The sequence below is a fragment of the Pogoniulus pusillus genome, chromosome 15, assembly GCF_015220805.1.
Source record: "Pogoniulus pusillus isolate bPogPus1 chromosome 15, bPogPus1.pri, whole genome shotgun sequence".
NCBI classification, from domain to species: Eukaryota; Metazoa; Chordata; class Aves; order Piciformes; family Lybiidae; genus Pogoniulus; species Pogoniulus pusillus.
In genome coordinates, this window is record NC_087278.1 from 23,408,262 (window position 1) to 23,432,968 (window position 24,707).

The 24,707-nt window shown below is 40.0% G+C and overlaps 1 protein-coding gene across 4 annotated transcripts in view; it reads right to left on the reverse strand.

The window, feature by feature from the left end:
* Nucleotides 1–3,526: 3,526 nt before the first annotated feature.
* FGD4 (FYVE, RhoGEF and PH domain containing 4) overlaps nt 3,527–24,707 on the reverse strand; it is a 163,208-nt gene continuing 142,027 nt past the window's right edge. For all 4 annotated transcript variants that reach the window (XM_064155766.1, XM_064155767.1, XM_064155770.1 and 1 more), the window contains 9 exons: nt 21,524–21,582; nt 20,730–20,876; nt 19,534–19,706; nt 16,950–16,980; nt 16,681–16,776; nt 16,161–16,286; nt 12,642–12,782; nt 10,422–10,562; nt 3,527–10,256 (listed from right to left, as the gene is read on the reverse strand). In XM_064155766.1, coding sequence (XP_064011836.1) covers nt 9,999–10,256; nt 10,422–10,562; nt 12,642–12,782; nt 16,161–16,286; nt 16,681–16,776; nt 16,950–16,980; nt 19,534–19,706; nt 20,730–20,876; nt 21,524–21,582 — 1,172 coding nt within the window. In that variant the 3' untranslated portion in view covers nt 3,527–9,998. The remainder of the gene's footprint in view (nt 10,257–10,421; nt 10,563–12,641; nt 12,783–16,160; nt 16,287–16,680; nt 16,777–16,949; nt 16,981–19,533; nt 19,707–20,729; nt 20,877–21,523; nt 21,583–24,707) is intronic.

Sequence of the window (24,707 nt, forward strand, 5' to 3'; positions counted from 1 at the left end):
AGTTAAGAAAGGGGCAGGGCACAGAGCTCAAAGGACAAACAGTGGTCAAAGTTCATCAGTCAGTAACAAAGCCTGAACACTCTAGTGTAAGACATCAGTGTTTCAGACAGGACAAACAGAAGTAGAAGCTTTGGCTGAAGAGTAAAAGAATCTTTGTACGTTTTTGGAAATCAAAATGTACTCTTAGATAGCATTATTGTGGCCAAAGTGCAGGGTTCTGCACTTTGGCCACAGCAACCCCAAGCAGCGCTATATGCTGGGGACAGAGTGTCTGGAGAGCAGCCAGGCAGAAAGGGACCTGGGGCTATTGATAGATAGTAGGCTGAAGATGAGCCAGCAGTGTGCCCAGGTGGCCACGAGAGCCAATGGCATCCTGGCCTGCATCAGGAACAGTGTGGCCAGTAGGACAAGGGAGGTTATTCTTCCCCTGTACTCAGCACTGGTCAGGCCACACCTTGAGTGCTGTGTCCAGTTCTCGGCTCCTCAATTCAAGAGAGATGTTGAGGTGCTGGAAGGTATCCAGAGAAGGGCAACAAAGCTGGTGAGGGGCCTGGAGCACCGCCCTGTGAGGAGAGGCTGAGGGAGCTGGGGGTGTGCAGCCTGCAGAAGAGGAGGCTCAGGGCAGACCTCATTGATGTCTACAACTACCTGAAGGGAGGTTGTAGCCAGGTGGGGTTTGGGCTCTTCTGCCAGGCAACCAGCAACAGAAGAAGGGGACACAGTGTCAAGTTGTGTCAGAGGAGGTGTAGGCTGGATGTTAGGAGGAAGTTTTTGGCAGAGAGAGTGATTTCCCATTGGAATGGGCTGCCCAGGGAGGTGGTGGAGTCACCGTCCCTGGAGGTGCTCAAGAAAAGCCTGGCTGAGGCACTTAGTGCCATGGTCTGGTTGATTGGCTAGGGCTGGGTGCTAGGTTGGACTGGATGATCTTGGAGGTCTCTTCCAAACTGGTTGATTCTGTGATTCTATGATTCATTCAGCTAGCAAGGAAAAAAACCCAAAACCTTTCCCCAACCAAACCTTATCCTAACCAAACCTCACTGGTATTCAGGAGGAACTGAGTTTGTATCTTCTGCTTTTGATGTAGTATTTGAAAAAAAGGCTATCTCCTGTAGTATTTTAAAGGCAGCCCAGCAGGAGCATTTCTAATCTTGTGCAACACACATTTTCTTGTGCATGCTGCTTGCTGGATTACGATTGGCACAATTTGAAGTTTGAACTGGAACTACAGCAACCAAGCATACATGATTTACAAAACCACAGCCTGTGTATAAGGCTAAAGGATAAGTCAAGTGTATCTGTCTTGCACTTTTTTTAGTTCAGTTCAGGGCTGCATTTCTGGAGCAGACACTTTATGTCTTGCACAACATGCTTTGCTTAGCATCACACACTCATCTTGGGAGTCTTTTCACATGAAATCATAGAATCATAGAATCAGTCAGGGTTGGAAGGGACCACAAGGATTATCCAGTTCCAACCCCCCTGCCATGGGCAGGGACACCCTACCCCAGGTCAGGCCTTAAACACCTCCAGGAATGAGGCCTCAACCACCTCCCTGGGCAACTCATTCCAGGCTCTCACCACTCTCATCCTCCACAACTTCCTCCTCACATCCAGCCTGAACCTACCCATCTTCAGCTTCACTCCATTCCCCCCAGTCCTGTCACTCCCTGAGAGCCTTAAAAGTCCCTCCCCAGCTTTTTTGTAGGCCCCCTTCAGATCCTGGAAGGCCACAAGAAGGTCACCTGGGATCCTCCTCTTCTGCAGATTGAACAGCCCCAACTCTTTCAATCTGTCCTCACAGCAGAGCTGCTGCAGCCCTCTGAGCATCCTCGTGGCCCTTCTCTGGACATGCTCCAGCATCTCCACATCCAGCATCTCTTGTAATAGAGGCTCCAGACCTGGATGCAATACCCCAGGTGGGGTCTCACCAGAGCGGAGTTGAGGGTGAGAATTAGCTCCCTCACCCGTTGGCCACACTTCTGCTGATGCAGCCCAGGCTCTGGTTGGCTGCAAGTGCACACTGCTGGCTCATGTTGAGCTCCTCAGGGGTGCTTTCCAGCCAGTCACTGGCTGGATTTGTGATTGGCATTGACTCGACCCAGATGCAGGACCTTGCACTTCAGCCACTGAGAACATTTAAATTTAGTGTTAGTTTGCAGATGAATATACACCATAAGCAGAGTATGTCCATTGCAAATGCTGTGTCCCAAAGCCCTGAGCTAAAAGATTTGAATTTCCTTTTGCAAGCTAAGATACAGGTGAGCAAGGCAGAACAGGCAAAGCAGGTAGTTCTACATAGCTAGGCAATAAGTCTAAAGAGCATTACTGTTGAAACCTTCTCCTCTTCCATTGCAGGCTCAGTCATTTAATGTCACATTGTTAAAAAGCCATTCAGTAGTAATCAGAGTCTGAAACCCATTTCCCTGAAGCAGAAACCATTACCTAGAGTTCAGAAGAATTAGTTGGGTACACTGTATTAAAACATGCTCAAAAGAGGCCTACAAACATAGAATCAGAATCAAACAGGTTGGAAGAGACCTCCAAAATCATCCAGTCCAACCTAGCACCCAGCCCTACCCAGTCAACCAGACCATGGCACTAAGTGCCTCAGCCAGGCTTTGCTTGAACACCTCCAAGGATGGTGACTCCACCACCTCCCTGGGCAGCCCATTCCAATGCCAATCACTCTCTCTGCCAACAACTTCCTCCTAACACCCAGCCTATACTTCCCCCAGCACAACTTGAGACTGTGTCCCCTTGTTCTGTTGCTGGTTACCTGGGAGAAGAGGCCACCCCCCACCTGGCTACAATGTCCCTTCAGGTAGTTGTAGACAGTAATTAGATCACCCCTGAGCCTCCTCTTCTGCAGGCTGCACACCCCCAGCTCCCTCAACCTCTCCTCATAGGATTTGTGCTCCAGGCCCCTCACCAGCTTTGTTGCCCTTCTCTGGACACGTTCCAGCACCTCAGCATCCTTCTTGAATTGTGGGGCCCAGAACTGGACACAGTACTCAAGGTGTGGACCCTCCAGAGAAACATCTTTAAAGCAAGTATTGCGTTCACCGAGGACAGGCATGACATTTCTCTCCTCTCAGGAAGCTCTTACAATGCCAAGGACAATCCTGTGGTAATGAGGCAGTATTAGTCAGGCTCTTAGGGGAAGCCAGAGGAGACAACACCTACCACTTATTTACCAGCCAAGTGCTTCATGGGTTTCTGGACAATTTGCTACCAAGTCGAAACTAAGCCAGTTGCTGTAAAGGAATTAAGTGGAAGCTGTGATTACGGATTTCCTCTAGTCATGGTTTTATTGTTGTGCTTCCCTATTTAAGTACATTTTAGGATAAGTGCTGTTGTTTTTTTTTCCCTCCATATAGAACCATTGCATTGTATTTAATGATGAAGATTATGGGCTTGGAACAGCATTAACCACTGGAAAAAAGGATTTTAAAATTAGTGGGAAAACACTGTTTAACCAGCAAAAGTAAGTAGTAGATAAGAGGAATAAAATGTCAACCAGCAATACTTATTTTACTTATTTAATGATGCTTTTATTTTACAGGATACAAATTTCTTTTTAAGTACTCAACAGGAATTAAAGTGCTTAATTTTTACAACTCTCCACCCACCTTATGACCAAATATACATATATTACAGGAAATATGTACAATATCTGATTTTTTTTTTTTACATTCATACATTTCTTAACCATAAAAATGACCACTTACATTTGCACAACTTAAAACAGCATTTGTACTTCACCTTTTTAGTATTCTTCACTTTATTGCAAAACCAGAGCAGATTTACACCTCTTCCCAGTGTTGTAATTTTAAGAAGTGTTTTTCACAATTAAACCCAGAAATGTTGCCATAATAAAAGGAATTTGATGTATGCCTTATGATTCTGATGTCAAATGTTACAGCTGATCCAGCTCCCACCAAAATTAGTGCACTAACCTGCCTTGAGGGCTGCAGGATAGAAAATATGCTAATTGAATAACCTGATAACTGTATTGCAAACTGTTCCCTGTATGCAACACATATTCTTCTTTCTTAAAAACACCAAGGCAGATGCATGCAAAAAAAGCTTTGACACAGTTCCCTCTTTTCCAAATGTTATCACCATCAGTAATTAATGAACCTACAAGGATGAACTATAAAACTGAAGTAGGTTGCTGTTATGCAGTGGCTAAAACCATGTTTCATTCAAAGAAGTCTGCTTGAAAAATTAAGTAGAAGGAAAACCACATTCTGCTTTCCTGTTAAGAAGAAGGGGTGAAAGAGCAAAATGCCATACTTAAGTCTAGGAAGAAAAGTAATCACAAGATTTAAAAGGAAGTAGAAGAAATGCCTTCCTGAACTTTGTGTGTGTGTGTTGGTTTTTACTGGTTTGATGTTTTGTTTGTTTGGAGTTTTTTGTTTGCTCTGTTTGGTTATTTGGTTTTTTAAAGTAGGCTGAAATAGTAAACATGCCACAAAAGCAGATCTACTGCTGTTGGGTTTTTTTTTACTTCTGAAGAGCATATTCAACACAGTCACTGTGGACTGTTTTCTGAATGCAGCACAGTGTATTTTGTTGTAAAATACTGTTTGAAAACAGGTCATCTGAATAATAGTCTCAAAGATAGAAATACACATATATATACACATATACACACACATGCATATGTGTATATATACACCCATATACAATCCTTAAGTTAATGTTATGTTCTGTAGAAGGAAAAGGATATAAGGAACAAACTGACTAGCAGATTAAAACTCCTATCCCAGGAACACAGTTCACTACAGGTCAGAACCAGCCAGGCAAATTCCTTACACCAACACAGCCACAGACTGGAGGAAATAACCATACAGACTGGAGGGAATAACCATATAACCAATACACCTACCATGTTATTTCAACACAGCCACAGACTGTTGGAAATAACCATACAGACTGGAGGAAATAACCATATAACCAATACACCTACCATGTTATTTCAGCACAGCCACAGACTGGAGGAAATAACCATATAACCAATACACCTACCATGTTATTTCAACACAGCCACAGACTGGAGGAAATAACCATACAGACTGGAGGGAATAACCATATAACCAATACACCTACCATATTATTCCAACACAGCCACAGACTGGAGGAAATAACCATACAGACTGGAGGAAATAACCACATAACCAATAAACCTACCATGTTATTCCAACACAGCCACAGACTGGAGGAAATAACCATACAGACTGGAGGAAATAACCACATAACCAATAAACCTACCATGTTATTCCAACACAGCCACAGACTGGAGGAAATAACCATACAGACTGGAGGAAATAACCACATAACCAATAAACCTACCATGTTATTCCAACACAGCCACAGACTGGAGGAAATAACCATATAACCAACACACCTACCCTGTATTTAATTTCAGATTAGAAAGAAGAGCACACCACAGCCTAAGAATGATGCCCATGTCACCAATGGAATTGTCTTAGGGGTAGTCAATTTTCTCCTATGTCAATTGCCTCCAACAGAAACTCATCTGAAGTTCAGCTCAGCACTGTGATTCCAGATGAGACATAGTAAGTCAGCAGCTCTCAAACTGTTGAAATCTTGGTTTTCCACAACATTTTTTGTATAATCTAAGGCAGATTGTACATGAATTTAAGTCTCTGAAATCAGAACAGCTGCAACAAGCCTATGATAGATTACACCAGCTAAACAACTCCAAACAGACTTATGGATGAAGCTCCCTTTTTATTGCTTAGAACTACAATCTACAGGGAATGTTTACTTCTTTCCTGAAAGCTTTTCCTGCAATATAAGGAACTACTAAAGCCCTGTTCATTTTAGGTGATCTTGTTTAGAAAGGAAACATTGACCAGTTTTTATACTGGCTGTGTGATATATATCTAGGTTTTGAATACTCCAAACCAACAAAACCCAAAGAATCTGTCAAGTCTTTCCACATCTTCCCAACTTATTTTTGTATACATAGATTTATTAATTATTTCCCCTCCTCCTGACTCCATTCATAACTTCTTAGAGCATCCTTCTGTAGCCATCTAAAATGCACTCAGGTAGTAGTGTATCTATCCTACATTTCATCAGTACCTTGGCTTCATCCACAATTTAAACATGTGAAGAATAAAAAGCCTCTTTTCTATAAAAGGAGCTTAAAATCTTTGAGGATACTCCTAAAGCACTTTGAGATGGTTTTGCATAAAAAGGTGCCACTCTGTATCAGATGCACTTTAAGTGGTTTCATGTTTTACTCTAAACAGAAGATAATTTTCTCTTTCTTAATATCTACTTTGCACATAAGAATTAAATAGATTTTAGAATAAGCAAAGCTAGTCAGTGTAAAGAGGCTTGAAAGTACCAAATGCTACAGATTTTACAGTAGCTCTTCAATCAAGCAAGAGTACCTGATAGCAGAAAACATTTTTTACTGGATCTGGAAGGATGGTGCAGACATGCAGCTATCACACTTACTTTTTTCATGATAGAGGAACAATGTTAAGTCATTATGAAAATACATGAATATGTTCCAAACACATTAAGAATAAAATGAGTCATTGTTCTGGATGAACACAGATAAAACTCCACAAAGTAACTTTTGATCTGCTTTAAATTGCACAGAAGATTGATCACTTTTAAAGTGAGAAATGGGCATTTCTTGGACACAAGAATGGCAAAGCTATTCACATGCATTCATGTATTATGAATGAATGCTCACTTTATCCTTACACACACAGCTGTATGGTACTAAAATGAATGCCTCTTTTTTTTTGTCTTCAGTATTTAACAGCTGAAGTCATGACTGTTTTGATCATGATAGTTAAGCCTCAGCAGCTGCTACTTTGAATTTGTTCCTCTGTGGTTGTAATTTAGAGTTCATAGCATGGGCTGCTGTAGGAGAGCTCATCTGTGGATAATGAAGTAAAACAGCATGGGTGGCTAAATCCAGAAGCAAAGTCTCCATCTTCTGACCTCTTTTAATATTGCTGGGACATGATTTTCCTACACAATACTCACAGAACCACACCAAGACATTCTGACTCCGAACAATTCTGACCAAGAGATTGATAATGAGAGCATGATATAGGTTTCATTAGAGTATGCAAAATATTCTGCACTATAGAAACTGAAACGACTGAGAGCAACTATGAGGCTAACATCTCAATAAGTAGCTCCCAATGCTAACCTCATTTCAAATTGTTTGTGCCCAAATGCAGGGCTTTGTCTAGGAGATGCTGAAATCATTCAAGTATCTTCAGATACTCAATACCACTGTAACAATAAAGCAGTCTGGGAGTTGCTGCTTCTAAACATTTCCCTCATGATTTAAGTGGAATATGTCTCTTACTTGGCTCAGAATTAAGTTTGCAGGAGCTCAGGCAACAGAATACACTACATGATTACAATCATATCATATTATTATTACCAGAATATCTCAGCCATCTTATCTGGGGACTCCTCTAAGGCAGATTTGCCCCTTACAATCAACAACTAGAATGTGGGAAACAATGTTTGTATACATTAGGATGTGCTAAGATCACTCTCCAGATGCCACAATTGAGACTCTTTTTAAATATACCTTCTTTCAGGAGGTGATGATGAAAGAAAGTTAGCCACGGAGAGGGGTTCTTGCTTACCTGAATGTTCCCCTATCCCTCACCAAGATACACACAAGACAACACATATGAGCTAGGGAGACCCAGACAAAATTTTGATAGCACTCACCAACATGAACTGAAATGGGCTTGAGCTGCCCATAAATAAAGATAAATACAGCTGACAGTAGAAGTAACTTCAAATCTCTTAGAGAATTACAGAAGAGTTTGCACATGAGATAAAAGCAATTGAGCACTCAAGGAGTAATTCAGAAATAACATGCACCAAGTGATTTGTAGAGTTAGTAATCTACAAAGGTAGGTCCTGATAATTACTAACACTACTTTAAAGCTTTGGAGTGCAAAGGCTATGGTAGATTTTGGATTTGTGCAGGCAGAGAGCACAATTCAGCCACTAAGTCGTGTGATGTACTTCTTACCAAAGGACAGAAAGTGCATACTCATGTATGCTTGACACTAAAAGCAGAGGTTACTTTAACAATACTCTGTTAAATGCTAAATGAGGTGGGGTTTTTCCCTATAGTGTTGCAGGAAGAGAATGGGAGTTCAGCGAATACTTTGCAAATCTTGTTATAAAAACCCAACAGTTTTAATCTGCCCTTGTGTTGCTAACAAAACTGGACTTGAAATCTTGTTATAAAAACCCAACAATTTTAATCTGCCCTTGTGTTGCTAACACCCTATGGGGACAGGCTGAGACAGTTGGGGCTGTTTAGCCTGGAGAAAAGGAAGGACCAGGGAGAACTTACAGTGGCCTTCCAGTTTCTGAAGGGGACCTATAAGAAATCTAGGAAGGGACTTATTTGGGTCTGACATGATTTAAAATACAGATTGCAGTTACACTGAGAAGTAAGACTCCTGGATGTTCTTATGACCATTTGATTGTAGAAGGTACATATTTTCCTTCCTTTAAGGGGTCAGAAAAAGAAAGCTAGCAATGATTTTAATTGTCTACTTGACAGTCAATCACTATCTCTGAATTTGTCATATACAAGAATATTACTGAAAAAAAAACGTTAGGGAGGTCATTTACCTCTATGTATAAAAACAGAGGTTCATAAGTGATTTAATACTGTAGAGCAAACGAGTCCTTATGCTGATAAGCTTAACGCAAGTGACATCAGTCAGCGCGACTTGAAATTTGCCGGCTCAGACCTCACGTTAGCTTCGTATAAAGCAGGCTCTGCTTTGCAACAACAGTGCTTGAAAAACTATTGTCATAAAGAAGTGTCACAGCATCTAATCTCCTCAAAAATTAAAAGATTCAAATTCAAAACGTTCTTTTGTTCTGATAGCCGTAACAGCAACATTACACATTGCCAGAAGATTGCTAGAATCTGGTGCTTTTCCAAACCACCTACTGCATTTTAGTCATTAACTACTTCACTCCTTCAAGATAAAAGTGATAGGACACTGAAAAAAAAAAAAATGACTACTCTTTCAAACACAACTTGCCCATTGCATGCCATTTACCTTACTGCTAATTTCTTTTTTACTGCATAAAAAATATCAAGAGCATTAAATGTCAGCTATTAAAACAAACCACTGAGCAGTATTTGTTAATTTAGGACCATGTTTAATTTGAAACAGAAAACATGCTTTTAAAATAAGTTGCTCACTAAGAGGAACTCAGCATCATGGAATCAAAGCAAAAGATCAAGTATTGTACACTTTTAACACTGTACATATATATTGGTTTCTTGTATTTTAGGTATTCCTTTCTAGACTGAAAAAAAAAAATCATTAGATTGTTTCATTGATAAATTGAAACTTTAAAAGCCAATGTAACTGTGAAAGCCATTTGCATTCATTAAAAAGAGACAAAGGAACACCACCTATGTACAGATCTGTGGAATTCCATCTATAAACTACATACAGTAAACCAAACTGTCCCTGCATATTTCACTACAGATATATTTTGGCAATGTGGAGGTATATCTTTTATATCCTGTTGCAAAGTCTTAACGTGTTAAGTAGGAAGCTTCAATATTGGCATTCTTAATAGAAGTAACAAACATTAACTGAAGAGCAACTGGATTAAAACCAAAGAGGAACTGCATCACGATAAGCAAGTCATACAGTAACATTAGTAAGTATTTTTAACAGCATTCACATTCTTCCAGAAGTCTCTGAAATGGACCTGTACATCACTTTTATTGACAGAACATAAATATAAGAAAAAAAAAATCCCTAAGAGACCAGAATTTTTCCCAAACATAAAGTGCTAAGAAGTGTATGGTAGTAAGAAGGTTTGTTTTGGGTGTTTTGTTTGTTTTTCTTGATTGAGCAAAGAAAGGTTAACACAAAGGTTAACCACAAATCCAAATGAAGTGTTTTAAAAGTATCAGGTGCTCTCGAGCTTCAGCATTCAGATGTTTTAGTAGATTCAGGTTGCTCTTCTAAATTCCCTTGCAGTTCATTCTGACATTCTGATGTCTCACCTTTGACAGCTAAATGGATAACTTTTAGCCATTTCTGTTTCAATTCCTCATTGTCTGCAGCAAAGCTGTGCACAGACTTAGACTGGGTCAGTTTGAAGCTGTGTGGGAGGTCAGCACTTCTCGGAGTGTCATCTACTGTATAGCCCAATAGTGGAATTGTAGCTAGAGCTTTAACATCCTAAAAAGAAGAAGTTCTTGATTAAGAACAGCCAGCTAATCTCCCCTCTACTTCTCATTTTCTGTACACGTGGTCCTTTCCTTCATTCCCAAGCTATTTGACTTGTCCTCAGCAGATGTCAGTGACAGTAACTACTAAAACCTTTTCCATTTTCTCTGTACATACCTGTGGAGCACCATACATGTACAACACAAGAGCTTCCTGCTTAGGTATGACACACCATGCTTTCTGCCAGGGCTTTGATTTTTCCATGTACTGAAGAAAGCTACATATGACACTGTTCCCAGAGACTTCTGCAGATTCAATCTAGGAAACAGTATAAAGCACAAAAAACAAAGACTAAAATATACAGCATGTAGACAGACATTTCTGAGACTGTAGAGCTGCTTCAGCTAGCTTAAAAAAAGAAGCCCCCATGCCAAGATACAGCAGTCTCTTGACTGTAAGCTCAGCTAGTGGGGTTCTGTGCTCCTTACTCTTTCTCATTTAAGAGTGTAGCCAAATCAACACAGATTAAGACCTGTATTTAGAATGACAGCCTGAACCTTATGTTTGCCTCCTCCTTCATTTTATAGTTACCTCAAGAATCAGTCCTGCTCTGCTACATCCCAAATAGCTACCTCAAGAATCAGTCCTGCTCTGCTACATCCCAAATAGTTACCTCAAGAATCAGTCCTGCGCTGCTAAATCCCAAATTTAGAATGACCTTTAAGGGATTTAAGATATGGTGAAGGCTAACTGCAGTTTTATGATGTTTGTTTCTCCCTTGGTGTTGTGGTAGGCCTGACAGGCACAAAATAGGCTTACACATGTCCTGCCTTGCCTAGGCATGTTTTCCTGCCCCACCAGAGAGGCAAGTGCGGGAAATGGACACAAAATCTGGAGCTGCTGAGTCTGGCCTGCCCAGGGTCCTGTGGCGTAAGGCACACACACTCAGCTTGTGCCTGCCTAGTCCAAGGCCTGTGCTTTTCCCAAATTAGGGAAAAGGGAGCCTGTGGCTTTGCCTAATATGGTATGGTTTGGCTAACTGCTGTCCTGGTTGGCTATTCTTGTGTCCAAAGGGCAATTCATCTTGGCCCACATTGATAAAAGGAGATACACAGGTGAACAACCTGCTTTTGCTTCCCTGCTTTGCTCCCCTGCTCTGTGCTGTGCTCTCTCTGCTGTGCCCAGCCCTGCTGCTATTGCACACCACCTTATTGCTTGCCTGCTGAACTCCACGGCTGTGAGTCACCAGGAGCAGACCCTGGATGCCTGCACGCAATCAGCCTGGGTGGCCAGCATGACATTGTGCTGAGACTGCACCACATCTGCCTCTGCACCTGAAGATCTTGCTTAGAATCCCTGGACATATACACAGATCAGGAGAACAAGGTCAGAGATTGTCTGCGTCCTTTCCCCAGAAGCTGGGAAGATTCAAACCTCAACGTCCAACAAGACAGAGTCCCCTGAAAGCATCTGGGCACTGTCTGGACTGTGGCTAGCCCCTGCAAGTGGGTAATCATAATAATTTGTGAGTAAATGCTTAAATGCCTCTTTGTAATTCTCTACTGCCTTCTGCCATAGAGCAGAAAGAGCTTGGGTCCATCTAGTGGGCAAGCGGCGTTTGACCGCGGGAACCTTCTCTTCCAGTTCAATGAGTGTTTGTATACATTTTGCTGGATATTACTAGATCTAGATATTATCCATAGAATGTTTCCATGGCCGTGTAAGAACTCAAATATTATTAAAATTAGTGGCAGGGGGTGGCCAGAGTTCTGAGTATCAAAATTAATAAACAATATTTTGGACAGTATCATCTCGCATCAATGAATTTCCCCTCCGCAACACTTGGTCATAAGAGAAACATGGCTCTGTATTGTCTCATTGAGATCTTTAATTTGTAGATGTCAAAAGATGAGGGAAATTCAATGCCTTAAAAGGTAAACACTGATTGAAACAGCATCTCAGACTTGGAATAGCACAACTCCCTTTCATTCTTCTCACCTCCATGCCCAGTTCTTTCAGTTTGGGTCTATGTTTTCAAGAGTCACTGTAGTAGCAGAGGGTTTTGTTACTACAACAGCCTAAGTTCAGAAGAAGGAAACCACATATTTAAAATGAAAGGGAATGTTTTATCACATTAGCTAATGTAACTGGAAAGAAGCAAACAAGCTCTAAGGTCCGAAATCCCCCCCTTTAAAAGACACAATCTTTCTAAGAAGCAAGATAGTAATGAGAAAGATGAATGCTGAAAATCAAAATCTATTGGAAGAGAACAATTTGGTCCACAAGCTTACTTCTCAAACAGCAAACAGCCCTGCAATAATACTGTCCTTCTTTCACTTACTGATGAGCCAAAACTGTTTGCAGCTATGCACATACAGTAGTCTTTTAATTGCATACCTCCAAGATGCCCTTCCTTTTCTTTTCTTCACTGTCTGTACAACCAATTATAACATGATAGCAATCCTTACAGACTTTGTTCAATTTATTGCCATCATATTCCAGATGTGCCTTGTAATCAGAACATTTCCAGCAAACCACCTTAGAAACAAGAAAGAGAACAGACACAGGATACACATTAAGTATCTATAAAGTTTGATGAAAACAGAATTTAATTAAAAATCAGTCTTATTTTACCTACTCAGTAATATATTGTTTAATTCCTGTTGCATCAGCAATGGTGTGGCCAGCAGGAGCAGGGAGGTCATTCTGCCCCTATACTCTGCACTGGTTAGACCACACCTTGAGTACTGTGTTCAGTTCTGGGCCCCCCAGTTTAGGAGGGACATTGAGATGCTTGAGCGTGTCCAGAGAAGGGCAACGAGGCTGAGGAGAGGCCTTGAGCACAGCCCTACGAGGAGAGGCTGAGGGAGCTGGGATTGGTTAGCCTGGAGAAGAGGAGGCTCAGGGGAGACCTTATTGCTGTCTACAACTACCTGAGGAGAGGTTGTGGCCAGGAGGAGGTTGCTCTCTTCTCTCAGGTGGCCAGCACCAGAACAAGAGGACACAGCCTCAGGCTGCGCCAGGGGAGATTTAGGCTGGAGGTGAGGAGAAAGTTCTTCCCTGAGAGAGTCATTGGACACTGGAATGGGCTGCCCGGGGAGGTGGTGGAGTCGCCGTCCCTGGAGCTGTTCAAGGCAGGATTGGACGTGGCACTTGGTGCCATGGTCTAGCCTTGAGCTCTGTGGTAAAGGGTTGGACTTGATGATCTGTGAGGTCTCTTCCAATCCTAATAATACTGTGATACTGTGATGTTCTTTTATTAGAAATATTTTTCAGGTTAAAAAAATTGTCCTGCATTAAAAAAAGAAATCAGGAAAAGAAAAGTAGCCATTTCAAAAAAGAAAAGTAGACAAATTGACTCAAACCACTTCAACAACTCAACAACCTTTTTTGTGGACTAATTTAGATCGCTGCCTTCAACCAGTATCTCTAGAGAAAACTAATTAAGCATTCCAAATTAGTCATTGTTGCAAGGCATCACCACTGACCCAAATTCATTCCCAAGAAAAAATGTTTTAAAATTAAAGTGCTAGGAGATGTGAAAGACGTACAACCCAGGGAAGTAGTTAGGAGTCTAAACAAAAGGAACAATAGAAAGGAAGTGTCTAATCTGGAAGAATTTTTAAAACAGAATGGCCTGGGAAAAAAAGTAACAAACAATCCTCAAAACCCCAGATGATCATAGAATCATAGAATCAACCAGATTGGAAGAGACCTCCAAGCTCATCCAGTCCAACCTAGCACCCAGCCCTGGCCAATCAACCAGACCATGGCACTAAGTGCCTCATCCAGGCTTTTCTTCAACACCTCCAGGGACAGTGCCTCCACCACCTCCCTGGGCAGCCCATTCCAATGCCAATCACTCTCTCTGCCAACAACTTCCTCCTAACATCCAGCCTAGACCTGGCACAACTTGAGACTGTGTCCCCTTGTTCTGCTGCTGCTTGCCTGGGAGAAGAGACCAACCCCACCTGGCTACAGCCTCCCTTCAGGTAGTTGTAGACAGCAATGAGGTCTGCCCTGAGCCTCCTCTTCTGCAGGCTGCACACCCCCAGCTCCTTCAGCCTCTCCTCCTAGGGCTGTGTTGCAGGCCCCTCACCAGCTTCATCATCCTTCTCTGGACATGATGATGACTGTGTGATGTCACTCAGAGATTCTGAAAAAGTCCCTACTGTCCTAGAGAGCACTGAAGTGGTGCTGTGACTACAGTATGCCTTCATGACGCAGAAAAACGTGAGGAAGAAGTCATACAGTGCGATCTATGAAACAAAAACTAAACCTGGGCTTCCACTACCATCTGCTGGAGAAAGGCAGAACTACTGGATGGCAAGAAAAGAAAGGACAGTATGCTCATCAAGTCACACCAACTCTCAAGTTATGTCACTATCTCATAGCTACTTCAAAGTGGCATACATTGCCTTGGCACCATACGTGGAAAGCAGCAGTCAAACTCCCCATCCTGTCCTTTTATCCAGTGCTTTGCACATGTCCACATTGAACCCAGCTGGGAACAGTTCCTAGATAACCCACAAGAAAACTGCAGGGCTTCATCAGCTTCTTGCAAAGAGGAGAGAGTAGGTAGCAGAATAAGGAAAGGAAGCAGCCACAGCTACCAGGGCTAACACTGGATTATGCCAGTTTAATACGGTCTTGAAACTTTTAAGATCATAGAATCCACCAGGTTGGAAGAGACCTCCAAGATCATCCAGTCCAACCTAGCACCCAGCCCTATCCAATCAACTAGACCATGGCACGAAGTGCCTCATCTAGTCCTTTCTTGAACACCTCCTGGGATGTCAAGTCCATCAGCTGCCTGGGCAGCCCATTCCAATGCCAATCACTCTCTCTGGCAACAACTTCCTCTTAGTATCAAGCCTATACCTCCCTCAGCACAACTTGAGACTGTGTCCCCTTGTTCTGCTAAACATACCCAGCTCCTTTAGCCTCTCCTCACAGGGCTGTGTTCCAGGCCTCTCACCAGCTTCAATGTGCTTCTCTGGACATGTTCCAGTATCTCAACATCTCTCTTGAATTGAGGAGCCCAGAACTGGACACAGCACTCAAGGTGTGGCCTGACCAGTGTTGAGTACAGGGGAAGGATAACCTCCCTTGTCCTGCTGGCCACACTGCTCCTGAGCCAGAACAGGATGCCATTGGCTATCTCGGCCACCTGTGCACACTGCTGGCTCATGTTCAGCTACTATCTACCAGCACTCCAGGTCCCTTTCTTCCTGGCTGCTCTCAGCCACTCTGTTCCCAGCCTGTAGCACTGCTTGGGGTTATTGTGGCCAAAGTGTAGAACCCTGCACTTGGCCTTGTTAAATCTTATCCCATTGGCCTCTGCCCACCCATCCAGCCTGGCAAGCCCTCTGCAGGGCTCTCCTACTTTCCAACAGATCAACACCTGCTCCTAGCTTGGTGTCATCTGCAAACTTACTGATGCTGGACTCAATCCCCTCGTCCCGATAACTGATAAAGATATTGAACAGGACTGGGCCCAGCACTGATCCTTGGGGGATACCACCAGTGACAGCTGCCAACTGGATGTGGCACCATTCACCACCACTCTCTGGGCCTGGCCCTCCAGCCAGTTGTTGACCCATTTCAGAGTGACTCTGTCCAAGCCACGAGCTGCCAGCTTGGCCAGGATCAGCCACTCAGTAGTAACAGTTTACACACACTATGCCCAGGCACGTTACACATACGCTCATCTTCCAGCGTTCCAAAGTACTTCCGACCAGCATGCCAGCTACAGCAGAGAGAGCATCCTTTGTGCCCTGGGATACAGATTTTCCTTTCAGCCACAAGCACAGCCACAAGCTGCAGCATAGCAAGCAGCCACCAGAAGTCAAGCAGATGCTTAGACACGTTCTCAAACCTGCTGACCAGCCACAGCAGCTAGGGTTCTGCACTTACATGTCCACATGCTCGGCAGTGATGCCGCCTTCTTGTCAGCGCATTAAAGGGCTCCTTGCATTTCATGCACATAGTTACTTCATTGTCTCGTATCCACCTTGGTGCTCTCTTCCCAAGCTCAGCATTCTGAAGTGGGGTAAAGGGTGGATGGGTGAATAAAGATAGGCAGCATAAAATGTTATGCAGTACTTAAAATAGACAAAATCATTCTTCTCTTCCTCTAGAAAGGAAATGGTAAAACAGCTCAAGCTATGGAAGGAACAACAAAGAGCCCAGTCAAAAATCATTATGCATCACTGAAAGGGTACTCTGTTAAGCAGTTAAAAAAAGGAAAAAGAGAAAGGCTTTCTTACAAGATCTGGCATTATGAAGAAAAACAACTACCAGGACGATGGTTACTTTGTGATTCCACTGCTGTAAGAGTGAGGGGATTGAAAACAACGTCTCTGCGGAACATCTTCCAGTTGCTGAAAGGCAATACAGGTGCTAAGAAGGTAAGAAAGGAAAACCAGCAACTTACAGAAACCTCAACAGGTGTGTCCTCGTATTCTTTAGCAATAGCATTCCTGAATGTTTCATTCCTCTGATGAAAAGCTTCTATGGTATTCTGAAGTGCCTAAAGAAAGAGTGGAGCAACTCCTGAAACACGCTGCTTTTAAAATAGACTCTGATTTCTGACCAGCTATTGATTAGAAGAGAAAAGCTGCAGCTAGAAAATAAGACTATTGCTTTTTTTTGATTGCTTGAGTGAAAAAGGTTTTAGAAAATAAAGAATATAAATGAGCTTACCTTTATCCATTCTTCCTTGTCTTGTTCAGAACTAAAAGAAATATGTCAAATATTAGTCCAAATCTATTTCAGGAATTGTTGTCTCACTAACAACAACTTCAAAGCGCAGCTTTGAAAGTAATTTTGAAGAATTTAATTGTAAACAGCTCTAATTAACTATCCAACTTCAAAGAAATAAACCCCACAAGCCCACAAAACACTACAACCAACTTATAGAACCGAAACAACAGGAAAACCAACCAAAAATAGGATAAAAAAACACAAGCCAGAAGCATAATTTTGGGCTTCACAATTTTGCAACCATATGACCCATGGAACCAAAACAACAGGAAAACCAAACCAAAAAGAAGATTAAAAAAAAAACAACCCAGAAGCATAATTTCAGGCTTCACAATTTAGCAACCATCCCTGGAGATATTCAAGGGGAGGCTCGACAGGGCTACGGGCAAGCTGATCTAGTTAAGGATGCCCCTGCTCACTGCAGAGGGGGTAGGAGTAGATAACTTTTGGAGGTCATAGAATCAACCAGGTTGGAAGAGACCTCCAAGATCATCCAGTCCAACCTAGCACCCAGCCCTAGCCAGTCAACCAGACCATGGCACTAAGTGCCTCATTCCGGCTTTGCTTGAACACCTCCAGGGACGGCGACTCCATCACCTCCCTGGGCAGCCCATTCCAATGCCAATCACTGTCTCTGGGAAGAACTTCTTCCTAATATCCAGCCTAGACCTCCCTTGGCACAACTTGAGACTGTGTCCTCTCCAACCCAGACTGTTCTATGACACGCTCTGAGGTGAACAGACTCATATGTACCAAGGTGATTCAGGTATCTGAACTGTCTTGCAGATGACACCAAGCTAGGAGCAGGTGTTGATCTGTTGGAAGGTAGGAGAGCCCTGCAGAGGGACCTGGACAGGCTGGATGGGTGGGCAGAGGCCAATGGGATGAGATTGAACAAGGCCAAGTGCAGGGTTCTGCACTTTGGCCACAATAATCCCAAGCAGCACTATAGGCTGGGGACTGAGTGGAGAGCAGCCAGGAGGAAAGGGACCTGGGGGTACTGATAGACAGTAAGCTGAAGATGAGGCAGCAGTGTGCCCAGGTGGCCAAGAGATCCAATGGCATCCTGGCCTGCATCAGGAACAGTGTGGCCAGTAGGACAAGGGAGGTTATTCTGCCCCTGTACTCAGCACTGGTCAGGCCACCCCTTGAGTGCTGTGTCCAGTTCTGGGCTCCTCCATTCAAGAGAGATGTTGAGGTGCTGGAACATGTCCAGAGAAGGGCAACAAAGCTGGTGAGGGGCCTGGAGCACAAATCCTATGAGGAGAGGTTGAGGGAGCTGGGCCTGTTTAGCCTGGAGAAGAGGAGGCTCAGGGGTGATCTTATTACTGTCTACAACTACCTGAAGGGACATTGTAGCCAGGTGGGGGGTGGCCTCTTCTCCCAGGTAACCAGCAATAGAACAAAGGGACACAATCTCAAGTTGTGCCAGGGGAGGTCTAGGCTGGATGTTAGGAAGAAGTTCTTCACAGAGAGAGTGATTGGCATTGGAATGGGCTGCCCAGGGAGGTGGTGGAGTCACCATCCCTGGAAGTGTTCAAGCAAAGTCTGGCTGAGGCACTTAGTGCCATGGTCTGGTTGACTGGACAGGGCTGGGTGCTAGGTTGGACTGGATGATCTTGGAGGTCTCTTCCAACCTGGTTGATTCTATGATTCTATCAGATGTTAACACACTCCAGTGTTCCAAAACACTGAAGTCAGACAGATTGCCTTTGCATCACTTAGGCACTTCCAACTTTCCAGTCAGTGCAGTCACAGCTATCTTTGATATTTCTGCAAAACAAGGTAATGCACTGCATGTTGTAGACATATCTTCTATTCCAAGAGGTTCTTGAACTGACAATTTACGATTTTGGCAGCTGTACAGGGCTAACCCTCCAAAGGTAGTGACCTTGAACCTGACCCTAGGTGGTCTTGATCCTTTCCCAGGGATGGGAGTGAACACCACCAGGTGATTCATGCTTAGCCCACTCCCCCTTCCTGTCTAAAGGTCTATAAAAGCAGGGGGACTGCCTGTTTCTTTCTGCTCTGCATTCCCAGCATTACCATCCTGTTCCTGGTTCTCCTTGTTTTACCACCTGGCCATCACCCACGAGGTGGACAAAGCCATCACCATCAAAATCTGGTTGTATTTACACATTTGTATCTTGTTTTTTTCCCTTCCCTATACCTTTGTGACTTCCCTACCTCAGACACCTTTTTAATTTATTGTTAAACTTCTCTTCCTTTTTAACTTCCAAATCAGAGTGAGATTACTTATTTGGGTGTGCTTAACCTTTTCCTCTCTCTACATCTAATTCCTTTCTTTTGGGAAAGAAGGGGGAAGAGCACTCTATAAATTGGTATTTGGTTCTATCAAATCTATTTGAGTCTCTGGGAACTTAAATTAGAACAGAGACAGCAGCCTAGATTATGTTTCAGACACTGCTATTAAGATGAATCCTGGCCTCCTCAAAATCTTTTAGTCTGCTCTTTTACAGGTGTATATTTAACCCTTTGAAACCTAGATAAAAACATTGCTTACCTGGCCTGCAATTCCAGTGTTCTCTCTTTCCCAGACACTTGAAAGGTGTGTGGATACTCTTCATTGTGAGTTTCTATGATCTTCATACCATCTATGCCAACCCTGGTCCGAACTGAGAACTTTGATCCTACCAGGCTGAATTTGGGGACGCAGTAGAGCAACATGTTGTTAAACTGGAGAACAAACACACACATGGCTTTGCATTAACAAAAACACAGATGTGGCTGCTGTTTGTGCCCAGAGCTGGGCGAGATCTCAAAGCTAGACTTGGTGGATGAGAAATCGGGTTCTTACCTGCTCAGTTAATATGCAAGACCAAAGCTTTAGAGCAAGACAACTCCTTCTCATTTCTTTAGAAGTAAGACTAAAGGACAGCAACACTGGATGCAAGAATAATTGCTCTGCATGTGCAGCTGTCTTTGTAGCATTCATTATTAATTAGAGTCAGACTGGACATTTTACACCAATCAGACTGAGTATTTTCCACTTTTGTTAGTGCATTCTTATGCTCCAGTGTGCTAGCAGGAGCCTAGCTGGGATAATTTGGTGAGGAGATTTAGACTACAGGTTGTGAAAGGGAAACAGTGGTGATGTCTACTTCACTCATAGGTGTTGGGAATAGTAATGTTAAATGTAGTGATTCTATAGAATTGTCTGAATATTATACACTGGAACATAAGCCATGGACAGGTGAGAGTGCAGGAGCTCAGAAGGACTGAGTTAAGACAAAACAGAAGGTTGGAATGACCTTAGAGAATGGTGTAACAAACACAAACAAATGTAAGGCTGGAGCCTGTGGTTTTCATCCATCTCTGCTGACTTAGATTGCTTAGACACAATGTAAGTGTTGTTGAGAGAACATGATGGATGTCTACACTAATTAGCATGTAATTTCTAACACAAGTGCATGTAACCAATTGCAGTTTAATACAATTTGTAGCCTTCTGATGAAAGGTATAGAAACACATGTTTGGAATGCAATAAATGGATTGGATTGAACTTGCTTACATTAAGCATCTCTTCTGATGCCTGTGGCACTCAGCCCATGGCACATTCTGTATTCTGCTCTAAATGGTCTTTTTTTTTTTTTAGTGGAAAGGCACTGCTATCAAGTAGAAGAGGATTTCTCCCTTTCTTTGGTAGTTCAAGTCTAGAAAGGTACACAGCATGCTGCAAATAGAGGCCACCATACTCACCAGAAAAAGATAGCGTTCTTGAGCAGAGGTATTGCGAGCAGCGAGTTTCAGGATCTGTCCTTCTTTTATCAGCTCATTTGAAGGGTTCACTATGTCTTCCTCTTCCCCCAGCATCTCATATATCTCTAACAATTTCTTTAGATTCTCCTTTACAGTGAAAACAGAGTCACAAAGCTTATTAATTAGAAGCACAGAACTTTAAGCATGTTTAAGTGAAATTAGGGGAGCTTGTCTAAGTTTGGAGAACGTTAGCTTTGGGGAAAAAAAACCCTCACCAAACCATACCCATATGTCCTCAGGCATACAGAGTGATTAATTTAGCTGTATAGTAAGAAGTACTTTTAGAAAGGTTATCTCTGGTAATTTGAAAAATGCAGTTCCACATACAGCCTGCATTATTTTGTGTCCAAAATATCTCACTCCATAAGGAAGGACCTATCACGCCAGAAACAGTAAAGACTCTTTATAAACACTATCTTTCCACTAACAAATTGAGGTTGAGTCCACAAGAGGAACCCAGTCTGTCCCACTTCCCATGTGACAGAATCAGGTGCAACACCAAATGTTGTCTATCATTCCCAGGGGCTGTATAAATACATTAAGTAGAAGCAATCACTCAGACACAGGGAATCTATTTTTTGCCATTTATAGAGAAGATTTTTTTCCCTTCCAGTCCCTGACATTCTATGATTCTATGATTCTATGATTTTGGATTTGCAATTCCCACTCCTAGCTTCATCAAATAGTCCAACAGAGTATATTAAAAGATGAAGAGGAAAACAAGGATGATTTACCATTTTTCTTATTGCACTATTAGAGTGACTTGCTGCAGTGGATATAATTTCCAGGGATTCTAGACAGGAGAAAAGAGAGTAAAATGAAAAATCTTCTTTTTCCCCTATTTATATATTACATAGAAAACAGTGAAACATCTTTGAAAACAAATTATCTGGCAAGTAATTTTGAACAATCTGTGGAGACATCTTGAACTGTTCTTGTGTAGATATAGACAGGAATAAGTTTAAAAATCAGCTATGGGAGCTTAAAAACACAAGAATGACTCTAACTCCATTTTTATTTAATTTACAAGTCACAAACACACATTCTAAATGTGCATAAAGCGAATCAAAATGCCAACAAACCAAACCAAGGGCAAAACAAACAACCCAACCACAACAAAACACAACAACAACAAAGAAAAAGCAAACAAAAAAATCCCACAAAGAGAAACCACCACAACTTCTGATCATCTGCAAAGGAATCAAAACCTGTGCATTCTTTTGAAAGTCAAGCTAAACTTATACTCTCCAGTAGGAGAATACTGAAGGCTTAGTTATACTAAAGGTTTCATAGTAAAAGATTTCATAGTAAAAGATTTCATAGTAAAATACTTCATAGCAAAGGATTTCAGAGTAAAGATTTCATAGTAAAAGATCTCATACAAAAAATTTCATAGTATATATATAGTAAAAATTTCATAGTAAAAGTTTCATAGTAAAGATTTCATAGTAAAAATTTCATAGTAAAAGATTTCATAGTAAAAGATCTCATACAAAAAATTTCATAGTAAAAATTTCATAGTAAAAATATAGTAAAAATTTAATAATGAAAATATAGTAAAGATTTCATAGCAAAATATTTCATAGCAAAGGATTTCATAGTAAAGATTTCATAGTAAAAGATTTCATAGTCAAGATTTCATAGTCAAGATTTCATAGTCAAGATTTCATACTAAAAATTTCATAGCAAAAATTTCATAGCAAAAATTTCATAGCAAAAATTTCATAGCAAAAATTTCATAGCAAAAATTTCATAGCAAAAATTTCATAGCAAAATATGTCATAGTAAAAAAATTCATAGTAAAGATTTAATAATAAAGATTTCATAGTAAAGATTTTATAGTAAAATATCTCATACAAAAAATTCATAGTAAAAATTTCATAGTAAAAAATATAGTAAAGATTTCATAGTAAAATATTTCATAGCAAAGGATTTCATAGTAAAGACTTCATAGTAAAAGATCTCATACAAAAAATTTCATAGTAAAAATTTCATAGTAAAAATATAGTAAAGATTTAATAGTAAAAGTTTCATAGTAAAGATGTCATAGTAAAAGATGTCATAGTAAAAGATGTCATAGTAAAAGATGTCATAGTAAAAGATGTCATAGTAAAAGATGTCATAGTAAAGATTTCATAGTAAAAAATTTCATAGTAAAGATTTCATAGGAAAAGATCTCATACAAAAAAATTAATAGTAAAAATATAGTAAAAATTTCATAGTAAAAATATAGTAAAAAATTCATAGTAAAAGTTTCATCTTAAAGATTTCATAGTAAAAGATTTCATAGTAAAAGATTTCATACTAAAAATTTCATAGTAAAGATTTCATAGCAAAATATGTCATAGTAAAAAATTTCATAGTAAAGATTTCATAATAAAGCTTTAATAATAAAGATTTCATAGTAAAAGATCTCATACAAAAAATTTCATAGTAAAAATATAGTAAAAATTTCATAGTAAAAGTTTCATAGTAAAAATTTCATAGTAAAAGATTTCATAGTCAAGATTTCATAGTAAAATATGTCGTAGTAAATATTTCATAGTAAAAAATTTCATAGTAAAGATTTCATAGTAAAAGATCTCATACAAAAAAATTCATAGTAAAAATTTCATAGTAAAAACATAGTAAAAATTTCATAGTAAAAGTTTCATATTAAAGATTTCATAGTAAAAGATTTCATACTAAAAGATTTCATAGTAAAAGATTTCATAGTCAAGATTTCATAGTAAAAGATTTCATACTAAAAATTTCATACAAAAAATTTCATAGCAAAATATGTCATAGTAAAAAAATTCATAGTAAAGATTTCATAGCAAAATATGTCATAGTAAAAAATTTCATAGTAAAGATTTCATAGTAAAGATTTCATAGTAAAGATATAATAATAAAGATTTCATAGTAAAAGTTCTCATACAAAAAAATTCATAGTAAAAATTTCATAGTAAAAATAAAGTAAAGGTTTCATAGTAAAATATTTCATAGCAAAGGATTTCAGAGTAAAGATTTCATAGTAAAAGATCTCATACAAAAAATTTCATAGTAAAAGTATAGTAAAAATTTCATAGTAAAAGTTTCATAGTAAAAATTTCATAGTCAAGATTTCAGTCAAGATTTCATAGTCAAGATTTCATACTAAAAATTTCATAGTAAAGATTTCATAGCAAAATATGTCATAGTAAAGATTTCATAGTAAAAAATTTCATAGTAAAGATTTCACAGTAAAAGATCTCAAAAAAAATTTCATAGTAAAAATTTCATAGTAAAAATATGGTAAAGATTTAATAGTAAAAGATTTAATAGTAAAAGATTTCATAGTAAAAAATTTCATAGTAAAAAATTTCATAGTAAAGATTTCATACAAAAAAATTCATAGTAAGAATATAGTAAAAATTTCATAGTAAAAGTTTCATAGTAAAGATTTCATAGTAAAAGATTTCATACTAAAAATTTCATAGTAAAGATTTCATAGCAAAATATGTCATAGTAAAAAAATTTCATAGTAAAGATTTCATAGTAAAGATTTAATAAAGATTTCATAGTAAAAGATTTCATACAAAAAAATTCATAGTAAAAATTTCATAGTAAAAATATAGTAAAGATTTCATAGTAAAATATTTCATAGCAAAGGATTTCATAGTAAAGATTTCATAGTAAAAGATCTCATACAAAAAATTTCATAGTAAAAATATAGTAAAAATTTCATAGTAAAAGTTTCATAGTCAAGATTTCATAGTCAAGATTTCATAGTCAAGATTTCATAGAAAAAATTTCATAGAAAAAATTTCATAGAAAAATATGTCATAGTAAAGATTTCATAGTAAAAAAATTCATAGTAAAGATTTCATAGTAAAAAAAATCATAGTAAAGATTTCATAGTAAAAAATTTCATAGTAAAGATTTCATAGTAAAAAAATT